This window comes from Lemur catta, chromosome 10 (assembly GCF_020740605.2).
Source record: "Lemur catta isolate mLemCat1 chromosome 10, mLemCat1.pri, whole genome shotgun sequence".
Taxonomy (NCBI): Eukaryota; Metazoa; Chordata; class Mammalia; order Primates; family Lemuridae; genus Lemur; species Lemur catta.
This window is the reverse complement of record NC_059137.1, coordinates 21,863,332-21,880,325: the sequence shown is the minus strand read 5'-3', so window position 1 is coordinate 21,880,325 and position 16,994 is coordinate 21,863,332. Positions and strand designations below refer to the sequence as shown.

The 16,994-nt window shown below is 38.5% G+C and overlaps 1 protein-coding gene across 1 annotated transcript in view; it reads left to right on the top strand.

Moving 5' to 3' along the window:
• The window catches only part of HSDL2 (hydroxysteroid dehydrogenase like 2), a 54,955-nt gene that overhangs the window by 25,557 nt on the left and 12,404 nt on the right, over window positions 1-16,994 (top strand). Inside the window, exons 7-8 of the mRNA XM_045563618.1 lie at window positions 12,054-12,248; window positions 14,979-15,050. Of these exons, the coding sequence (XP_045419574.1) occupies window positions 12,054-12,248; window positions 14,979-15,050 (267 nt within the window). The remainder of the gene's footprint in view (window positions 1-12,053; window positions 12,249-14,978; window positions 15,051-16,994) is intronic.

The following is a 16,994-nucleotide window of genomic DNA, read 5'->3' as shown; positions in this document are numbered from 1 at the left end:
TTCAGCCAGTAGCTCTAGGAGAAACATTGACCACTGGAACACTTGAAGAATCTCCTGAAGGCCACCAGGAGAAACTGTATTTCCCTAACCCTTTTTCCATCTTTGTCTTTGGAACCTAACTAAATTCTGTAGATTCTCATACTTTTGTTTTCTCCTCACACCTCCCAACAAATGCTTTTTTTTTTTTTTTTTTGAGACAGAGTCTCACTTTGTTGCCCAGGCTAGAGTGAGTGCCGTGGCGTCAGCCTAGCTCACAGCAACCTCAAACTCCTGGGTTTAAGCCATCCTACTGCCTCAGCCTCCTGAGTAGCTGGGACTACAGGCATGCGCCACCATGCCCGGCTAATTTTTTCTATATATATTTTTAGTTGTCCAGATAATTTATTTCTGTTTTTAGTAGAGATGGGGTCTCGCTCGGGCTGGTCTTGAACTCCTGACCTTGAGCGATCCACTCACCTCAGCCTCCCAGAGGGCTAGGATTATAGGCGTGAGCCACCACGCCAGCCCCAACAAATGCTTTTAAACTTTCTTGTATTCTTGCTAACTTTGTCTTTTTCCTTTATAAAAAGCTAGATTATCTGTACTTTCGCATGAATTCTTCTAGGTTCACAGAGTGCTAGAACCCTATGAGATGAAAGAGGAATCTGCATATATGCCTGGGCTTATATCAGGAGTCCCAGAAGGAGGACTGGAAAAAGAACAGATAGAAGAGAACCAATAATTAATCTTACAATAGGAGACAATTCCCTTGAGCTGAAGAAAGACTTACATATGTATGTAGACTGAAAGGTTTACCAAATTGAGGCTGGATTTATGGGGGGTGGGAGGCAAAAGATCTGGTAGAATCTCAGAATTTCAAGGATCATCCTATTTCAAGGATAAAAAGAAAATCTTCCAAGCCTTCAGGCAGAATATATGTTATGTTCAGTGCCAGAATCAAGAAGTCAGAGGAATAACATCTATACGTTGATAGGAAGGGACTTGGCCAAGACAGTATTTATAGACAAGATGCAAGGAAGATATGTGGATATGCTACCACACTTGAGGAAAATCTTCCAGAAAGGGCTCTTTACCAAAGAGCAAATCTATTAGGACAGAGACTTTTTCAAGGTAGGGTTCAGAAATGAAGAGGAAAGAAATAACGGCAAGCAAATAACCCTGTGATATATGTGGTTAAATATAAGTGGATTATGATAGACTACCTGGGAATATGAATTATAGGTACCAAATAAGAATTCTTAATATAGAAGAGATAGTATAAGAGAAAATTTTAGGGCTAGGAGCAGTGGCTCATGCCTGTAATCCCAGTGCTTTGGGAGGCCAAGGCGGGAGTATCACTTGAGGCCAGAAGTTTGAGAACAGGCTGGGCAACATAGCAAGACCCTGTCTCTACTAAAAAATTAGCCAGGCATGGTGGCGTGTTCCCATAGTCCAGCTACTTGGAAGGCTGAGGCAGGAGGATCCCTTGATCCCAGGAGTTCAAGGCTGCAGTGAGCTAAGATCATGCCACTGTACTCCAGGCTGGGCAACAGTGTGAGACCCCATCACTTAAAAAAAAAAGGCGAGAGAGAGAGAGACAGAGAGACAGAGAAAACTTTAATATTAATCTTTAGCCAAAAGCACAAACTCCTTTTTTAAAAGCTACAAATTGGAGAAGGGAGAGATGTGGAAGTCATTGAATTATAAAGGACTCATATGAGCAGGGGAATACTGAGAAAGGAAAGGCCCATTCTAACATTCTCATCTTGGGGCAGCCACAATTCTAGATAGCATCTTTTTAAAAAATAATATTTTCTATTTGGTGTTAGCATATAGAAATGCTTTTGGATTTTAAAATTACAGAAAATTACCTTTCTAAACTATCTTGTTGATTATAATAATTTATCTAGATTCTCTTGGATTTTCTAAGTAGGTAATCATATAATCTATAATGACATTTATTTCTTCCTTTCTAATTCTTACACCCTTGGTTTCTTTTTTCTCATTCTACTGTGTTCTCCCTCTCCTCTCTTCTCTGTATTCTCTGCCAGTAGATTTCCCTTGATTTTTTAAGAGCCCATGCTTTAAAAAATGTTTATTGTTTATTTATAGTTTGATTGTAGTTAGACAACGCTATAGAGTATCTAATTCATTGTATAGTTGACCCGTGAGCAATGAGGGGTTGAAAATCCAAGGCTAACGTTTGACTTCCCCCAAAACTTAACTACTAATAGCCTATTGTTGACTGGAAGCCTTGCCGACAATATAAATGGTTGATTAAGACATATTTTTTGTTATGTGTATTGTATACTGTATTCTTACAATGAAGAACACTAGAGAATAGACAATGTTATTAAGAAAAGTATAAGAAATGTATTTATTATTAAGTGGAAGTGGATCATCACCAAAGTGTTCATTCTGGTCTTGAATTCATGGGCTCAAGCAATCCTCTTGCCTTGGCCTCCCAAAGTGCTAGGATTACAGATGTGAGCCACTGTGCCCGGCCTCTACCATGTTGTTCTCAGTTGTGTGAACTGCAGTAGCTCTCTGTGCCTAGGTTCCCCTTACATAAAATTAGGAATTATAAATAATATCTAAAGCCCTTTATTACATATTTTTCAAACTTTTATTGTGAAAAATTTTAAACATATGTACAAACACGTACACAAGTAGAGAGAATAATATAATGTGAACTATCAGCTTCAACAGTTTTCACTGCATGGCCAATCTGGTTTCACCAGCTTGCGTGCCTCCATCCTCCTCCATTCCCACCTCTACTCCCACTGGATTATTTTAAAGCAGATCTCCATCATACTGTCATTTCATCTGTATGCACTTCAATATATATCTTTAAAAGTATGTATTTAAAAGTATGTCTTTAAAGATAAGGACTCTTTTTAAAAAAACATAAAATGATTATAATAGCTAAAAAACATTAACACTAATACCTTAATGTCATCAGATATTCACTCAGCATTCAAATTTCCTCAAGTGTCTCATAAATGTTTTATTTACAATTGATTTATTCAAATCAGAATCTAAACATGGTCCATACATTGCATTTGTTTGCTCTATCTCTTACGTGTTTTTAATCTAAAGTAGTTACATTTAATTTTTTTTCCTTGCCACTTATTTCTTGAAAAACCAAGTCATTTATCTTGTAAGATTTCCATCATTCTGAATTTTCCTGATTCTCTCAGTCATGTCATTTAACATCTTCTTATATTCCCTAAGGACCCTTATATTAGTATGTTGTTTATTCCCATTCTTCTTTCTTCTGGCCTTATTTTATTTATTCATTCATCATCCAATTTATTGGACAATTATCACGTGGCAGACACTGTGCAGGGTACTGGGGATGCTTCTTTGGTGTTTTTACCTAGTGTGTGCTGCATTGGTAGAAGTTAGCCTTTCAAAGCACATTTAATCTAGCATTTATGCAAAATATTATTATACCTGTAGGGATACTCTTGAACTGAACTGGCTCATACAGCAGTATAAAACATATCCATAGTTCTAGTTTAGGAACATGTGAGAAATTGCTTTCTTTTTTCTTTTTTTTTTTTATTTTAGAAACTGGTGTTGCCCAGGTTGGAGTGTAGTGGCTATTCATAGGTACAATTATAGTATGCTACAGCATTCAACTCCTGGCTTCAAGAGATCCTCCTACCTAAGCTTCCCAACTAGCTAGGATTATAGGCATGCTCCACCACACCAAGCTGGGAGTTCATTTTTGCTTCCCTTCTGCTATGTTCTGTCATCCAGGAATTTCCTTAGCTCCAAACATTATTGAAAGATCCCATGGCCTGTGGTATAGACGCTGGGAAACAAGGGGCTGTGGAATTTCAGGAGCACTGGGGCATGCTGCTGAGTGGCTCCTCGGAGTAATTGGTGATTGCAGTCATCATCTTTCCTTCCTTCTGTGGACTCTAGGAATAAATTTGCTTATATTCCTTTCTTCTGCATTTTGACCAAGACTCCTTTCTTTCCTGGCCCACTGTGGGACCAGAACCACATTTTATTGCTTCTTTGTTTCCCTTATGTTTCTGTAGCAGATACAGTTCTTTTAAGACTTTCTAAAGAGTGATATCCTTTGCAACAGGGAAAAAGATAAGAGTGAAAAAGGCACTTCTCCAATATTTTTCAAACTATATGTCAAAACTCATTAGTGAATCAGAAATCAATTTAGTGAGGCACAAAATCAATTTAGTGGATTGTGAAATTGATTTAGTGGGTAGCAGCCAGAGTTTTGTTATTGTTGTTTTGCTTTATTTCTGATGAAATAGAATAGAAAATATTAGACAGCATTGCACATAGGAAGGGTCAGTATTGTTTCATAAACTTTTGTTTCATATAAAAATGTCATACATAAGTAAAAAATGAATGTATGTTTGTTAGTGTATATATGTGTGTATTCTTTTTTTTTTTTTTTTTTTTTGAGACAGAGTCTTGCTTAGTTGCCCGGGCTAGAGTGAGTGCCGTGGCGTCAGCCTAGCTCACAGCAACCTCAAACTCCTGGGCTTAAGCGGTCCTACTGCCTCAGCCTCGCCTACGAGTAGCTGGGACTACAGGCATGCGCCACCATGCCCGGCTAATTTTTTTTTTTTTATATATATATTTTTAGTTGTCCAGATAATTTATTTCTATTTTTAGTAGAGACGGAGTCTCGCTCAGGCTGGTCTCGAACTCCTGACCTCGAGCGATCCACCTGCCTCCGCCTCCCAGAGGGCTAGGATTACAGGCGTGAGCCACTGCGCCCGGCCTGTATTCTTAATCATGTTGGTAAAAGTGTTACTTGTTGTTACCTGTTGTGGGTCATAGTAAAAAAATTTGAAAGTAATGTAAAGCCTAGTCTGACTCCAAGAATTAAATTTTATTCATACAATAAACATTTATTGAGTTGGGCACAGTGGCATGTGCCTGTAATCCCAGCTACTTGGGAGGCCGAGGCAGAAGGATTGCTTGAGCCCAGGGATTCAAATCTAGCCTGGGCAACATAGTGAGACCCCTTCTCTAAAAACAATTTTTTAAAAAATGTATTGGACACGTATTATGTGTAAAGCTCTGTTCTATTTGCTTAAGATACATCAGAAAACAAAATAGATAAGAACCTCTGCCCTTGGGCCGGGCGCGGTGGCTCACGCCTGTAATCCTAGCACTCTGGGAGGCCGAGGCGGGTGGATTGCTCGAGGTCAGGAGTTCGAGACCAGCCTCAGCAAGAGCGAGACCCCGTCTCTACTAAAAAAATAGAAAGAAATTATCTGGCCAACTAAAATATATATATAAAAAAAATTAGCCGGGCATGGTGCCACATGCCTGTAGTCCCAGCTACTGGGGAGGCTGAGGCAGTAGGATCGCTTAAGCCCAGGAGTTTGAGGTTGCTGTGAGCTAGGCTGACGCCACGGCACTCACTCTGGCCCGGGCAACACAGCGAGACTCTGTCTCAAAAAAAAAAAAAAAAAAAAAAGAACCTCTGCCCTTAAGGAATTTACAGTCTAATTGGGAGAGATACAATAGACAATTAACATAATGAATAAGTTTATACTATGCTGGAAGGTGATAATGCTGTGAAAAAAAATAGAATAAGGGAGATTGGGAGTGTCAGGTGTTGGGGAGGGAAAGCTACAATTTTAAATAGGGTAGAAAGGTTTGGCCTTTTCGAGAAGGTGACATTTGGGTATAGACTTGAAGGAGATAAAGGACTTAGTCTTGGGGATCTGTTTGCTGCCTGTGCAAAGGTCCTGTGGACAAGCATGCCTGGTAGATCAAAGAACAAGAAAGCTAGTGTCACTGGAATGAGGGGAGAGTAGTAGGAAACAATAAGATTATGTCCATACAGAAATGGGGGTCAGATATCATAGGTCCTTGCCAAGACTTGGGCCTTTACTCTGAGTGAAATGAGGAGCTGTTGCAGGGTTTCAGTCAGAGGAGGGACCTATCAAATGTAACTGTTTAAAAGGATCTCTCTGGCTGTTCTGATGGGCCTAGGTTCTTGGGAGGCAAAGGGAGAAATAGTTGGGAGGCTATTGCAGTAACCTAGGGACAGATTTGGGATGCCATGACCAGGATGATAGCAGTAAAGGTGGTAGAGAGTGGCCAGATTCTGATATATTTTGAAGGTGGAATCAATAGGATCTGCTGATGGATTGGATACAGGATGTGAGAGAAAAAGAAGAGTCAAGGACCACTCCAAGATTTTTGGCTTTAGTAACTAGTACAGTGGAGTTTTCAGGAACTGAGATGGGCAAAGCTGCAGACAGAGCATGTTGGGGAGCAAGGTTACGAATTTGGTCGGGGAGCAAGGTTACGAATTTGGTCGGGAGCATTGTGACTGAACATTCAGGTGGAGATGGTCACTAGGCAGCTGGTCTTGCAAGTCTGGGGGTCAGGAGAGAGTTCCAGGCTAGAGGTGAAAATTTGTGGGTTATCAGCTTATAGATAGTGTATAAAGCTTATAGATGGTGTATAAATCTAGAGAGTGAATAGAAGAGAAAGGACCATTGGCCATCGCAACATTAAAAGGTTGGGAAGAAGAAGACCCGCATAGAAGAGTAAGGTAAGAAGAAACCGAAAGAGTAGATGAAAGCCAACTGAAGAAAGTGTTTCAAGGAGGACAGGGAGTGATTCGTTGTGTCAAATGTGGCTGATAGTTCCCATGAGATGGGGACTGACCATTGGATTAGTAGTCTTGTACATCTCCTTGACATCACTTAACAGCATTTGTAATTAAATTATTAATTTATAAGTATGGTTGTTTAATGTCTTCCCTGCTGGAATGAAAACTCCTTGAGAATAGGGACAAAATCTGCTTCATTCATTTTATTATAATCATTGTAGACATTCGGTAAATATTTGGTGAATGAGTGAATGTGTGGTATGATTACTACCTTCTGGACAGAGCTTATATAAGAGAAAGAGCACTGAATGACAGAGAAAATATGGAGGACATTATCAGCATCAGCAGAACAAACAGCTCATTGCCAAGATCTTTGCTTTAGCTGTGAGATGTTTATTTTATAAGGTTTTACTAGACATCTTGGAGCCTGTGATATCATTTGGTCCAAGACTTGACACAGTAAATCAAATTTACAGTCATGTTCCTTGTGAAATGTGGTATGATAAATCACGTACAGGGTGCTTTTGAAACACAACAGGAGGGCCATGTAGCTCAGGGTAAAGGTTCAGGGAAGGAGATTTTCAAAAGGAGGTAAACAACTGAAATAAGATCTCAAGAGGATGTTGCAATTAGCAAGAAGGAAAACTGGGCAAGACATTCTTCGGCAGAGGGAACAACATAAGCAAAGGCTGTGGAGATACTGTGTTTGGTAGAACTACATGGAGTTTGATGTGGTGTACGTATGATAGGGTGTGGGCTTGTTATTTCCCACCGAACTTGAGCAACTCAGGTTGTTCAGGTTGACTGGAATGTTGGGTGGATGTGAGGGTGTGGGGAAAGATGGTTGAACTAAGCCCCAGGTCTTGTCTGCCAAGTTTAGGAGCTTGAATTTTAAACTATATTCAGTGGAGAGCCGCTGGAAAATTTTAAAAGCAGGAGAGTAATAGTAAACAAAGGGGAAAATGAGAGCAGTGATATGGGTATCGATGAGGTTTAGGAAGTTTAATCTGGCATCTGAATGTAGGATGGCTTGTAAGATTGTAGAGAGAGGAGGCAGGAAAGCTAGCTAGAATATTACATTATTCATGAGTAAGGCAATGAAAATAGAGAAATAGAAATGGATTTGAGAGGGTGTCCAGGCTCTTGGCTGTTGGAGGGCCCTCTATCTAAAAAAACACACTCATTTTAGGCTGTGTAGAGTGAATTTCTTTATGTCAGCTGGAACCAGAAGTAATCTCCCAACATTATTGCCTTTCAAGAAAAAGGAGATTTATTACGCTTAATGGAATGGATACAGCATAACATATATTCTCTACAATCAGAACAGTGTCTTGGTCTACTGTTTGGCCTCTCTTGGCTCAATGTCCCTTTTCAACGTGAGCTCCATTGCCCCTTCTGGGTTTAGCACTTGCATTCTGCTGAATTCAACACATCCAGAGAAGGGATCAGAGGGCCGGCCTCTAATAGTTTCATAACATGAGGCTCTCAGGCCCCCAGTGAGGTTACCTCCAGGGTTGTTGTAATTTTTTCTTCTTACAAGACCTATTACATAGTTCCTGCTGAAATGGAGGGTAGAGAGGGAGGGAGGGGTGACGCCTGCTATTCAAAATGCCTGCTGCTCTTACCTCTTGACCAGTCTGGACAAGTGTGATAGAAGCAGGAAAGTCCACTTTTGTGTGGGTTTTATGTGGGCTTAGGGTGGGGAGTCTGGGAATGGCAGCTACTGATTTGGTAATAGCAGTAGAGAGGAAGTTAAAGGAAGTATCACAGAACAGCTGCAGTCCTCTGTCACCTGGACCACGTTACAAATAGATATGGGAACCAACTAACCAGGGAAGGTGAGGAAACAAGGTGGAAGCTGGTTTCCTTCCTCTCTCTGGTGCTGGAAACTAAAATTAGTTTCCCTATTTTTCAAGGGACCTATGCACTGACTAGGTTAAATGGTTTATACCGTACTTCATTGATTCTGAGATGCCATGTTTTACATTTTTACATCTCTGATATCAGTATGTATCTTACCTTGAATTATATATAATAGTTTAATTGGCAGCTTTTTTGTTTCCTTAGTGTTATGTAAAGTAATAGTACACTTTATAATCAGTGGTATCATTGGTTCAGTGGAAGACACACAAGTGTATATATGAGTTTGGTGGGGGCTGGCAGGTGTTAAAGAGGTGAGACAAGTTCTCTCCTCAGGGAAGGAGGAGTCAAAGGCAATGCTGATATTTTAAGCCTGATGTGTACATTATATGTTTATGTAAAAGGAAATGTTTGATTAGTTTTAAGATTTTTGTCACTTTTTAAATTTTTATTTATTTATTTATTTTGAGATAGGGTCTTTCTCTGTTCCCTGGGCTACAGTGTAGTGGCACAATCATAGCTCACTGCAGCCGCACACTCCTGGACTCAAGTGACCCTTCTGCCTCAGTCTCCCATGTAGCTGGGACTACAGGCATGTGCCACCATGCCCAGCTAATTTTTTAAATTTTTGTAGAGATAGGGTCTCACTATTGCCCAGGCTGGTTTTGAGTTCCTGACTTCAAGTGGTCCTCCCACCTTGGCCTCCCAAACTGCTAGGACTACAGGCATGAGCCACCACACCCATCCATCACTGTTTTAAGTAAACTGTAATCAGGAGAATCAATTAGAAGCTATTAGATATCTCTCCAATTATTCCTTAAAAAGACTTAAGTTTTAGGGTCACTCTTATGATTCTTGTGATTCAAGGCTTACCTGCTTTCATTACAAATCTTGCTTATTTTCTTTCCCAGAAATCATCAGTGAATTTCATTTGATTGATCCTATTGTTAATCTGTTTTTATTGTTATCAGTTTTTATAACCTGTTGGGTTAGCTTCTTGGCATTGCAAAATCTTTGTTCAGAAGAACTCTGTGGCCCACTTCTTGATTTTGAGTATCTAGTTGTGCCTTCTTTGTATCTTCCCTAGAAAGATTGTTAAGGTAATGATAGATTGTTTAGGAGAACACACACGGCATGTATATATGTGTATATGATATACTTTTTTTTTTTTTTTGAGACAGAGTCTCGCCGTGTCAGCTGGGCTCTGGCCTCCTGGAGTGCTAGGATTACAGGTGTGAGCCACCATGCCTGGCCTGTGATTATTAGACTTCTAATTTAGAGTTTTTAAGAATTCTCATGCCATTTATATAGTCTACATTGAGACTAGAGGTGTGTATGTATGCATATAATCCCAAAATAGACAATATTGCTATATTTACAGAAAAGTTCTGTAGTTTATGGGAGTGAGATGATAAATGAATTCCAAGAACTTTGGTTAACAAAATGTGACCTGTTAGTTGCATGGTGGATAAGAACCTGGCTCTGAAGTCAGGCTGCCAGGTATTTGAATTTTAGCTTCTGTGACCTTAGACAAGTTACATAATTTCTCTGTGCTTGAGAACTCCTATCTGCAAAATGGGAATAACAACAGTACCTACCTCAAAGATCCTAAGAATGAATTCAGATAATGTATCTAAATTATGTAATAGCATGCCTAGCACAGGGTACAGCTGATGAATGTTAGCTGCTATTTTTAATTAATAAGGGATCCCTTCAAGAGTGAGACCAGAGCTCTGGAACTATTGGTTAAGTAAAAAAAAAATTTATTCCTAGTAAAGGAAATTTAGTTATGAGATAGAATAGGATTTCCTAACTCAATGCTTTTAGGAAATTTCCTAAATTAATTCCTTAAGTTAATTGAACATTTTTTTGAAATAGGGATGTAGGTTTCATGGAGATAGGTGCTTTATTTCTATTTTGTCCACTCCTTTGATCCCAGTGTCTAGAATAGCAACTGACTTACAGTAATGCTCAATACCTATTTGTTAAATGAATGAAAAAGGGCCAATGGCACTTAAAAGCTACAAACTTCATCTTGTAGATCAAAATATGTAAGTTATTCTAGTATATGGTAATTTAAAATGATATTTTAACAATGGTATGGAAAGAAGTTTTATCTGAAGTACTAGAGACTCTGCAACCTAAAGTACATGTAAACAAATTGACTTTCATTGCTTTGTGTGTAAACAAAAGGATATGTAAGCAAATTGAAATGTTACTATTCACAGTTCTGACAGGGTGTAATTAATAATATGCTGTTAATCAAAGAGTTCCAAGGTACTTCATATAAGGAACATAAAATTAGGGTCAGGCACAGTAGTGGCTCACACCTATAATCCCAGCACCTTGGGAGGCCAAGGCAGGAGGATGGAGTGAGGCCGGGAGTTTGAGCAGTATAGAAGACCCTGTCTCTACAAAAAAATTTTTTAAAAACCAGCTGGGTGTGGTGGCACACACCTGTAGTCCTAGCTACTCAGTTTCAGGCTACAGTGAGCTATGATTGTGCCACTGTACCCTAGCCTGTGTGACAGAGTGAGACCCTGTCTGAAAAAAAAAAGTTATCTGGGCCAGTTATAGTGACTCACACCTATAATCCTAACACTTTGGGAGGCCAAGGCGGGAGAATTGCTTGAAGCCAGGAGTTCGAGACCAGCCTGGGCAACATAGCAAGACCCTGTCTCTAAAAAAATAAAAATAGAAAAATTAGCCAGGCATGGTGGTACATACCTGTAGTCCCAGCTACTTGGGAGGCTGAGGCAGGAAGATCGCTTGAGCCCAGGAGTTTGAGTTATAGTGAGCTATGATGACTCCCTATACTGTAGTCTGGGCAACAGACCGAGACCCTGTCTCAAAAAAAAAAGTTATCTGCACCTAAACCTGAAAATTATATGCAAATATTAACAGTAATTATTTCTGGACAGGGAGATTATATTTAATTTTAAAATTCTTGCTTTTATTTCTCTTTATTTTCTAATATTTTCTATAATACAGTATTGTCTAAATTTTAAATGGACCCCCCAAAACCCAGCTGGTGCTTATTGAGTGCTTATGATGCATTTGTTATTTTAAACACTGGGGATACAATGATGAACGAGAAAAGTCTCTATTTTCTAGTACCAGGGGAAGAGAGACAATAAACTTAGACAAGCAAGCTCCACATTATAGAGAGAAGAAACCGAAGCCCAAAGATGTTAATGTGGCTTGCTAAAAGTCATGGCACAGTTGGTATAAAAATCCCACTCACCTGATATTTAGCTCAGTGCACTTTCTGTTACATTAATACCTTACTGGCTTTCTTGACTCTCAAAAATGGCATGCAAATTCTTGAACATTCTAAATCAGAAGTCTCATTGAATTTTGCTTGGAGTCTCGTAAAGGAGTTCTGTAGTATAAGACAGTTTTGTATAGAGTGAGGAACATGTGTTTTCTACCCAGTTCCGTCTGTAGAACATTTGACAAATCCCTTAAGCTCTATAGACCTTGTTTTTATCATCTGAGAAATGAAGAGATTAGCCTTGATAATTATGAAGGGTTTTGCTTGCTTGTTACTTTCACAGTTTTATTATTTGATTTGGAGTTGTGTGTTTTTTTTCTACAGCCATACACACTGCTGCTATGGATATGCTGGGAGGATCTGGTATTGAAAGCCAATGTAGAAAAGTTGATATCATCGCAGATGCCGCATATTCCATTTTCAAAAAGCCAAAAAGTTTTACTGGCAACTTTGTTATTGATGAAAATATCTTAAAAGAAGAAGGAATAAAAAGTTTTGACATCTATGCAGTTAAACCAGGTAATGCTTATAGTTTTTTAAAAGTAGTGATTTGTTTTTCCACATTTTCTACAACGAATACATTTATTTTGTGTGCATGTTTATGTGATTATAAAATGAATAGTTTCTTTTAAAAGCTGTCCTCCCAATGAAGGGAAAAACCCATACTAACACAACTTAAAAAAAGAAAGAGAAATGAAAAATAGAAGTGAGTTGAGGACTTTTGAAGTGATATATAAATGGAGAAAGTCTTACCAGCTACCGGCGTATCCAAATCTTGAAATAAGGAATGAAAATTAGTTTTTAAAGTTGGCCTTAAAATCACAGAGTAAAAGATTTTATTCAAAGATATGGTAACAGATGATACAGTAAGGGAGGGTTTTTACAAAAAAATGTTTAAGATTGTTAACTGTTTTCAAAAGTTTGTATCTTCAATGCAGTCTCTTAGAGTAGCCTAATGACAGATGATGAAGATGAGTGAACAGGGTCTTTTTTTATGTACAATGGTGTGATTTGAGAAGTTTTCAGAAGGCCCCCTTGTTCAAAAGTAACTCTTTCTGAAATTGTAGATGATGATGATGGATTTTTTTAATATATAAAATATAATATATTCTAAATAATAGATAATATAGCCATAAATGGGAGTTATATTTACTTGTGCTAAAGTATATTTTAAATATTATTCATTAAACTGAGCTTCTAAGTGACAGAAACCACATGTTCATATTTGTATCATCCCTGCCCATGTTTTCAGTTCAAACAGAATTAAATAGGCGATTATAGTTTTACAAAGCACTTTTATATACCTTATCTGTTTAACCTTCATAGCAATCCTGTGAGAGAAGTAATATTGTTTAGTGATTAAGAACATAGAATTTGGAAGAGGACAACCCAGGTTCAGATTCCAGCTCTGATGGTTACTAGCTGTGTGACTTTGAGCATGTCACCCACTCTAAGCCTCAGTTTCCTTATTGGTCAAATTAAGAGAATGATAACTTTCACACAGGATTTCTGTAAGAACTAAAAGCAATAATGTATATAATGTGTTTGGCATAGTGCCTGGTATATAGTATGCTCACAATATTTAGTAGTTAATATTTATAAACAGAAAACAGGCTCAAAGAGATTAAGCCTTTGCCTAAGAGCGGATGGCCAATAAGTGGCAGAACCTGAACCAGATTCAGGTTTTCTGGGAGCTGCTGCAGTGTAATTATCACTTTAGGGTTTTTGTTTTTGTTTTTATTTTTTTTAGAAGTGGGGTCTCACTCTGTTATCCAGGCTAGAGTGCAGTGGCATGATCATAGCTCATTGTAACCTCGAACTCCTGGGCTTAAGCAATCCTCCTGCCTCAGCCTCCAGAGCAGCTGGGACTATAGGCACGTGCCACCACACCAGGCTAATTTTTTTTTTAGAGAGAAAGGGTCTTGCTGTGTTGCGCAGGCTGGTCTCAAACTCCTGGCCTCAAGCAATCCTCCTGCCTCTGCCTCCCAAAGTCCTGGGATTGTAGGCATGAGCCACCACACCTAGCCCACTTTAGATTTTAAAGACAGTATCATTGTACACAAAGTCTGAAATTTGATTTAAATTTAAAACCTGTCTAGTATTGAGAACTTAATATGACCAGGTACTATGATATTAGAATATAACAAAGATCAATTCATTCCTGCCCTCCAGGAGTTAAGAGAGAAAAAGAGAGATGGGAGGCTAAGGTGGGAGAAATAAATGCTTGAGCCCAGGAGCTAGAGATCAGCCTGGCCAAAATAACAAGACCCTGTCTCAAAAAAAGAAAAAAAAGAAAGAAAGGAAACAGAGAGAAAGAGATTGAGATTGTTAACATCTAACTTTACTACAGTTTTGAGGGCTTTATCAGTGTTATGTTAAAATAGCTAACTTATTTTCTAACCACAACTGTTAGCTGAAAATAAGACCCAGTACAATAGATAGCTTAGTTTTCATGATGATGAAGTGAGAGGAAGAGGAAGAAAGAAAAGGCTCAAATGCATTAATGCGGCCGGGCGCGGTGGCTCACGCCTGTAATCCTAGCTCTGGGAGGCCGAGGCGGGTGGATCGCTCGAGGTCAGGAGTTCGAGACCAGCCTGAGCAAGAGTGAGACCCCGTCTCTACCAAAAATAGAAAGAAATTATCTGGCCAACTAAAAATATATATACAAAAAAATTAGCCGGGCATGGTGGCTCATGCCTGTAGCCCCAGCTACTCGGGAGGCTGAGGCAGTAGGATCGCTTAAGCCCAGGAGTCTGAGGTTGCTGTGAGCTAGGCTGACGCCACGGCACTCACTCTAGCCCGGGCAACAAAGTGAGACTCTGTCTCAAAAAAAAAAAAAAAAAAAAAAAAAGCATTAATGCTGGAAAGCAAGTCTTTGTTAATGAGGGACCTCTTGCTTTCAGGGGGCCAGGTAAGAAATGAGTTTTGAGTACTTCGGAGGGATATAGGACAGAGGGCTGTAAGGATGAGGACGGCAAAGCCTCCCGGGGGAGCAAGTAAAGGCTTTACAGAAAAGGTGATTTTTTGATTAAATCTTGAAGATGAAATTTGTTATAGAGGAGGAAGATAACTGAGTTATAGGAAAATTAATGAAGATCAAGTAGTTTGACAGTTCTCATGGGGGCCTTTCCCATTGCCCCAGAATGATCTTAAAATAAAAACAGATATAATATTTATTAAACAGCTATTAAAATCTTAATATTTTATAGTTGTTACATTAATCTGATTATTTTGGGGTCAATTTTTCAGGCCATCCCTTGCTACCAGATTTCTTCTTAGATGAATACACAGAACCAGTTACCAAGAAAATGGGATCACAGGGTAAGATCTATATCATATTTTATGTTGGAAGATATGGGTACCAAGGTATTTCTTCCAAAGTATAGAATTGATCCTATAAAGGTGACACTTCTGCCTTCTGCTTTTGAACTGTTTTCTAATTTAAACTGAACAAGTAACGTGAGTTCTCAGTCAATTCTAGTAAAGGTTTTTTTTTTCCATTTACCAGTAAGAAGTTCTTAATATTAATATGTTCTTTGCATTTGATTAAAAAAATTGTCTGAAAAAAATAACCTTTTTTTCAGGGTTTTTTTTTTTTCCTGCCCTATCTTTAGGTATTCTGTGTTGATATTTTAAGGAAAAATGTTTCATTATCAATTGCATCTAAGACCATTTTCACAGTTTGTATCGTGTGACTACTTTATGAAGGAAATTAACTTTAAAGAAGGTTTTGGTTTTACTTGCTTTTGTTTCTGTAATTCAGGAACAATAATAGCCCCCCTGAATTGGTCCAGGGTTTACATTTCAGTTTTTGTGTTCTGGCAGTAGGCCAGTGGCTTACTGAAAGAAGAAACAATCTTTAACAAATACCTGTGGGAAGAATTTCTCTCATGGTTACTAACAAGAATGCTTCTTCTGGGCTGTTACATTATTTTTATCTTATAGATGCTGTGAGTCTCCTAAGTGATCATAGATTTTTTTTTTTAGAATGCTGACAGAAAATTTAGGAACAAATTTCCTTGATAGCTTTAAGCAAACTGTAGAACCTTACCACAATGCATTTTAATGCCAAACCTTATTTCCAGCTTAATGTTATCTCTCTTCTATCTCTTTCTTTTCTTTTTTCACATTTTTGGGGTAAATTTTAAAAATTACTTAGGTAATAAAAAGGATAACTTTTTTTGTAGTATAGTAAATTTGAGAAATATAGGAAGGAAAATAGTTGCTCACAATCCTACTACCCAGAGATAGCTCTTTTAAAAATTAGATCTTTGATTCAGTTGCCACAGGGATGTATCAGAGTATTAAAGCCAGAAAAAACAAGACTGTCAGCCTTTTTCTCAAAAAGCCCTTTATAAAATGACAGAAATTACCAAGACAGCCTACCAAGGTCTAGAACAGCCTGGTTTTTAAGTTAGGTAAGTACAAAAGTCCTGATTTTTGCCCAACACCCTAAAATTGGATCTGTCTTTTAGAGGAAGACAGGCATGAACTAAGCTCATTTAATTCCAAAATTTAAAAAAATTTTTTTAGAGAGAGATTCTCACTCTTTCACCCAGGCTGGAGGGGTGCAGTGTTGTGATCATAGCTCACTTTACCCTTGAATTCCTAGGCTCAAGCCATCCTCCTCCCGTGGGTTCCCAAAATGATGCTGAGAACATTTACTTTTATAGCTCTCTTTCCCCTATTCTTTCTGGTTTAGTCAATAGCAATTCTACTTGATATTTTCTGTAGATACATTAATATATTCGTATAGATAATAAGTAGTCCAGTGTGTCTGGCCTGGGATCTAACTTATCTCTTTCAAGTGCTTTTTCATGCCCAGGTCCAGATATGCTCATTTCATAGTTTACCTCTCAGAGGCAGTGTGTATCCCTCGTTTCCAAAGGGGGAACAGATCACCTTTCTATTGCACTCACAACCGCTGTTAACATTTGGTTGTACCTTTTCCAGTATTCATCCTATGTATGTTAGTTTGTATAATATATATGTAATTATTATAAATTATGTACATGGCTTTAAATGTGTTTGTTTTCTCATCATAAAAGCAATACCATCATTTCTTCATTGGTCCCCCCCCACCACTGGAACACAGGGAGCCCACTCATTTTTTTTAACTTCTGGTTTATTTTTATTTAGTTATAGTTTTAGTTGCCTCTGTTCCAGTTGTTCTGGATTCTCCTCAGAAATACTCTTTTTTTGAGGCAGAGTCTTACTCCATTGCCTGGACTGGAGTACGGTAGTATCATCATAGCTCATTCCAAC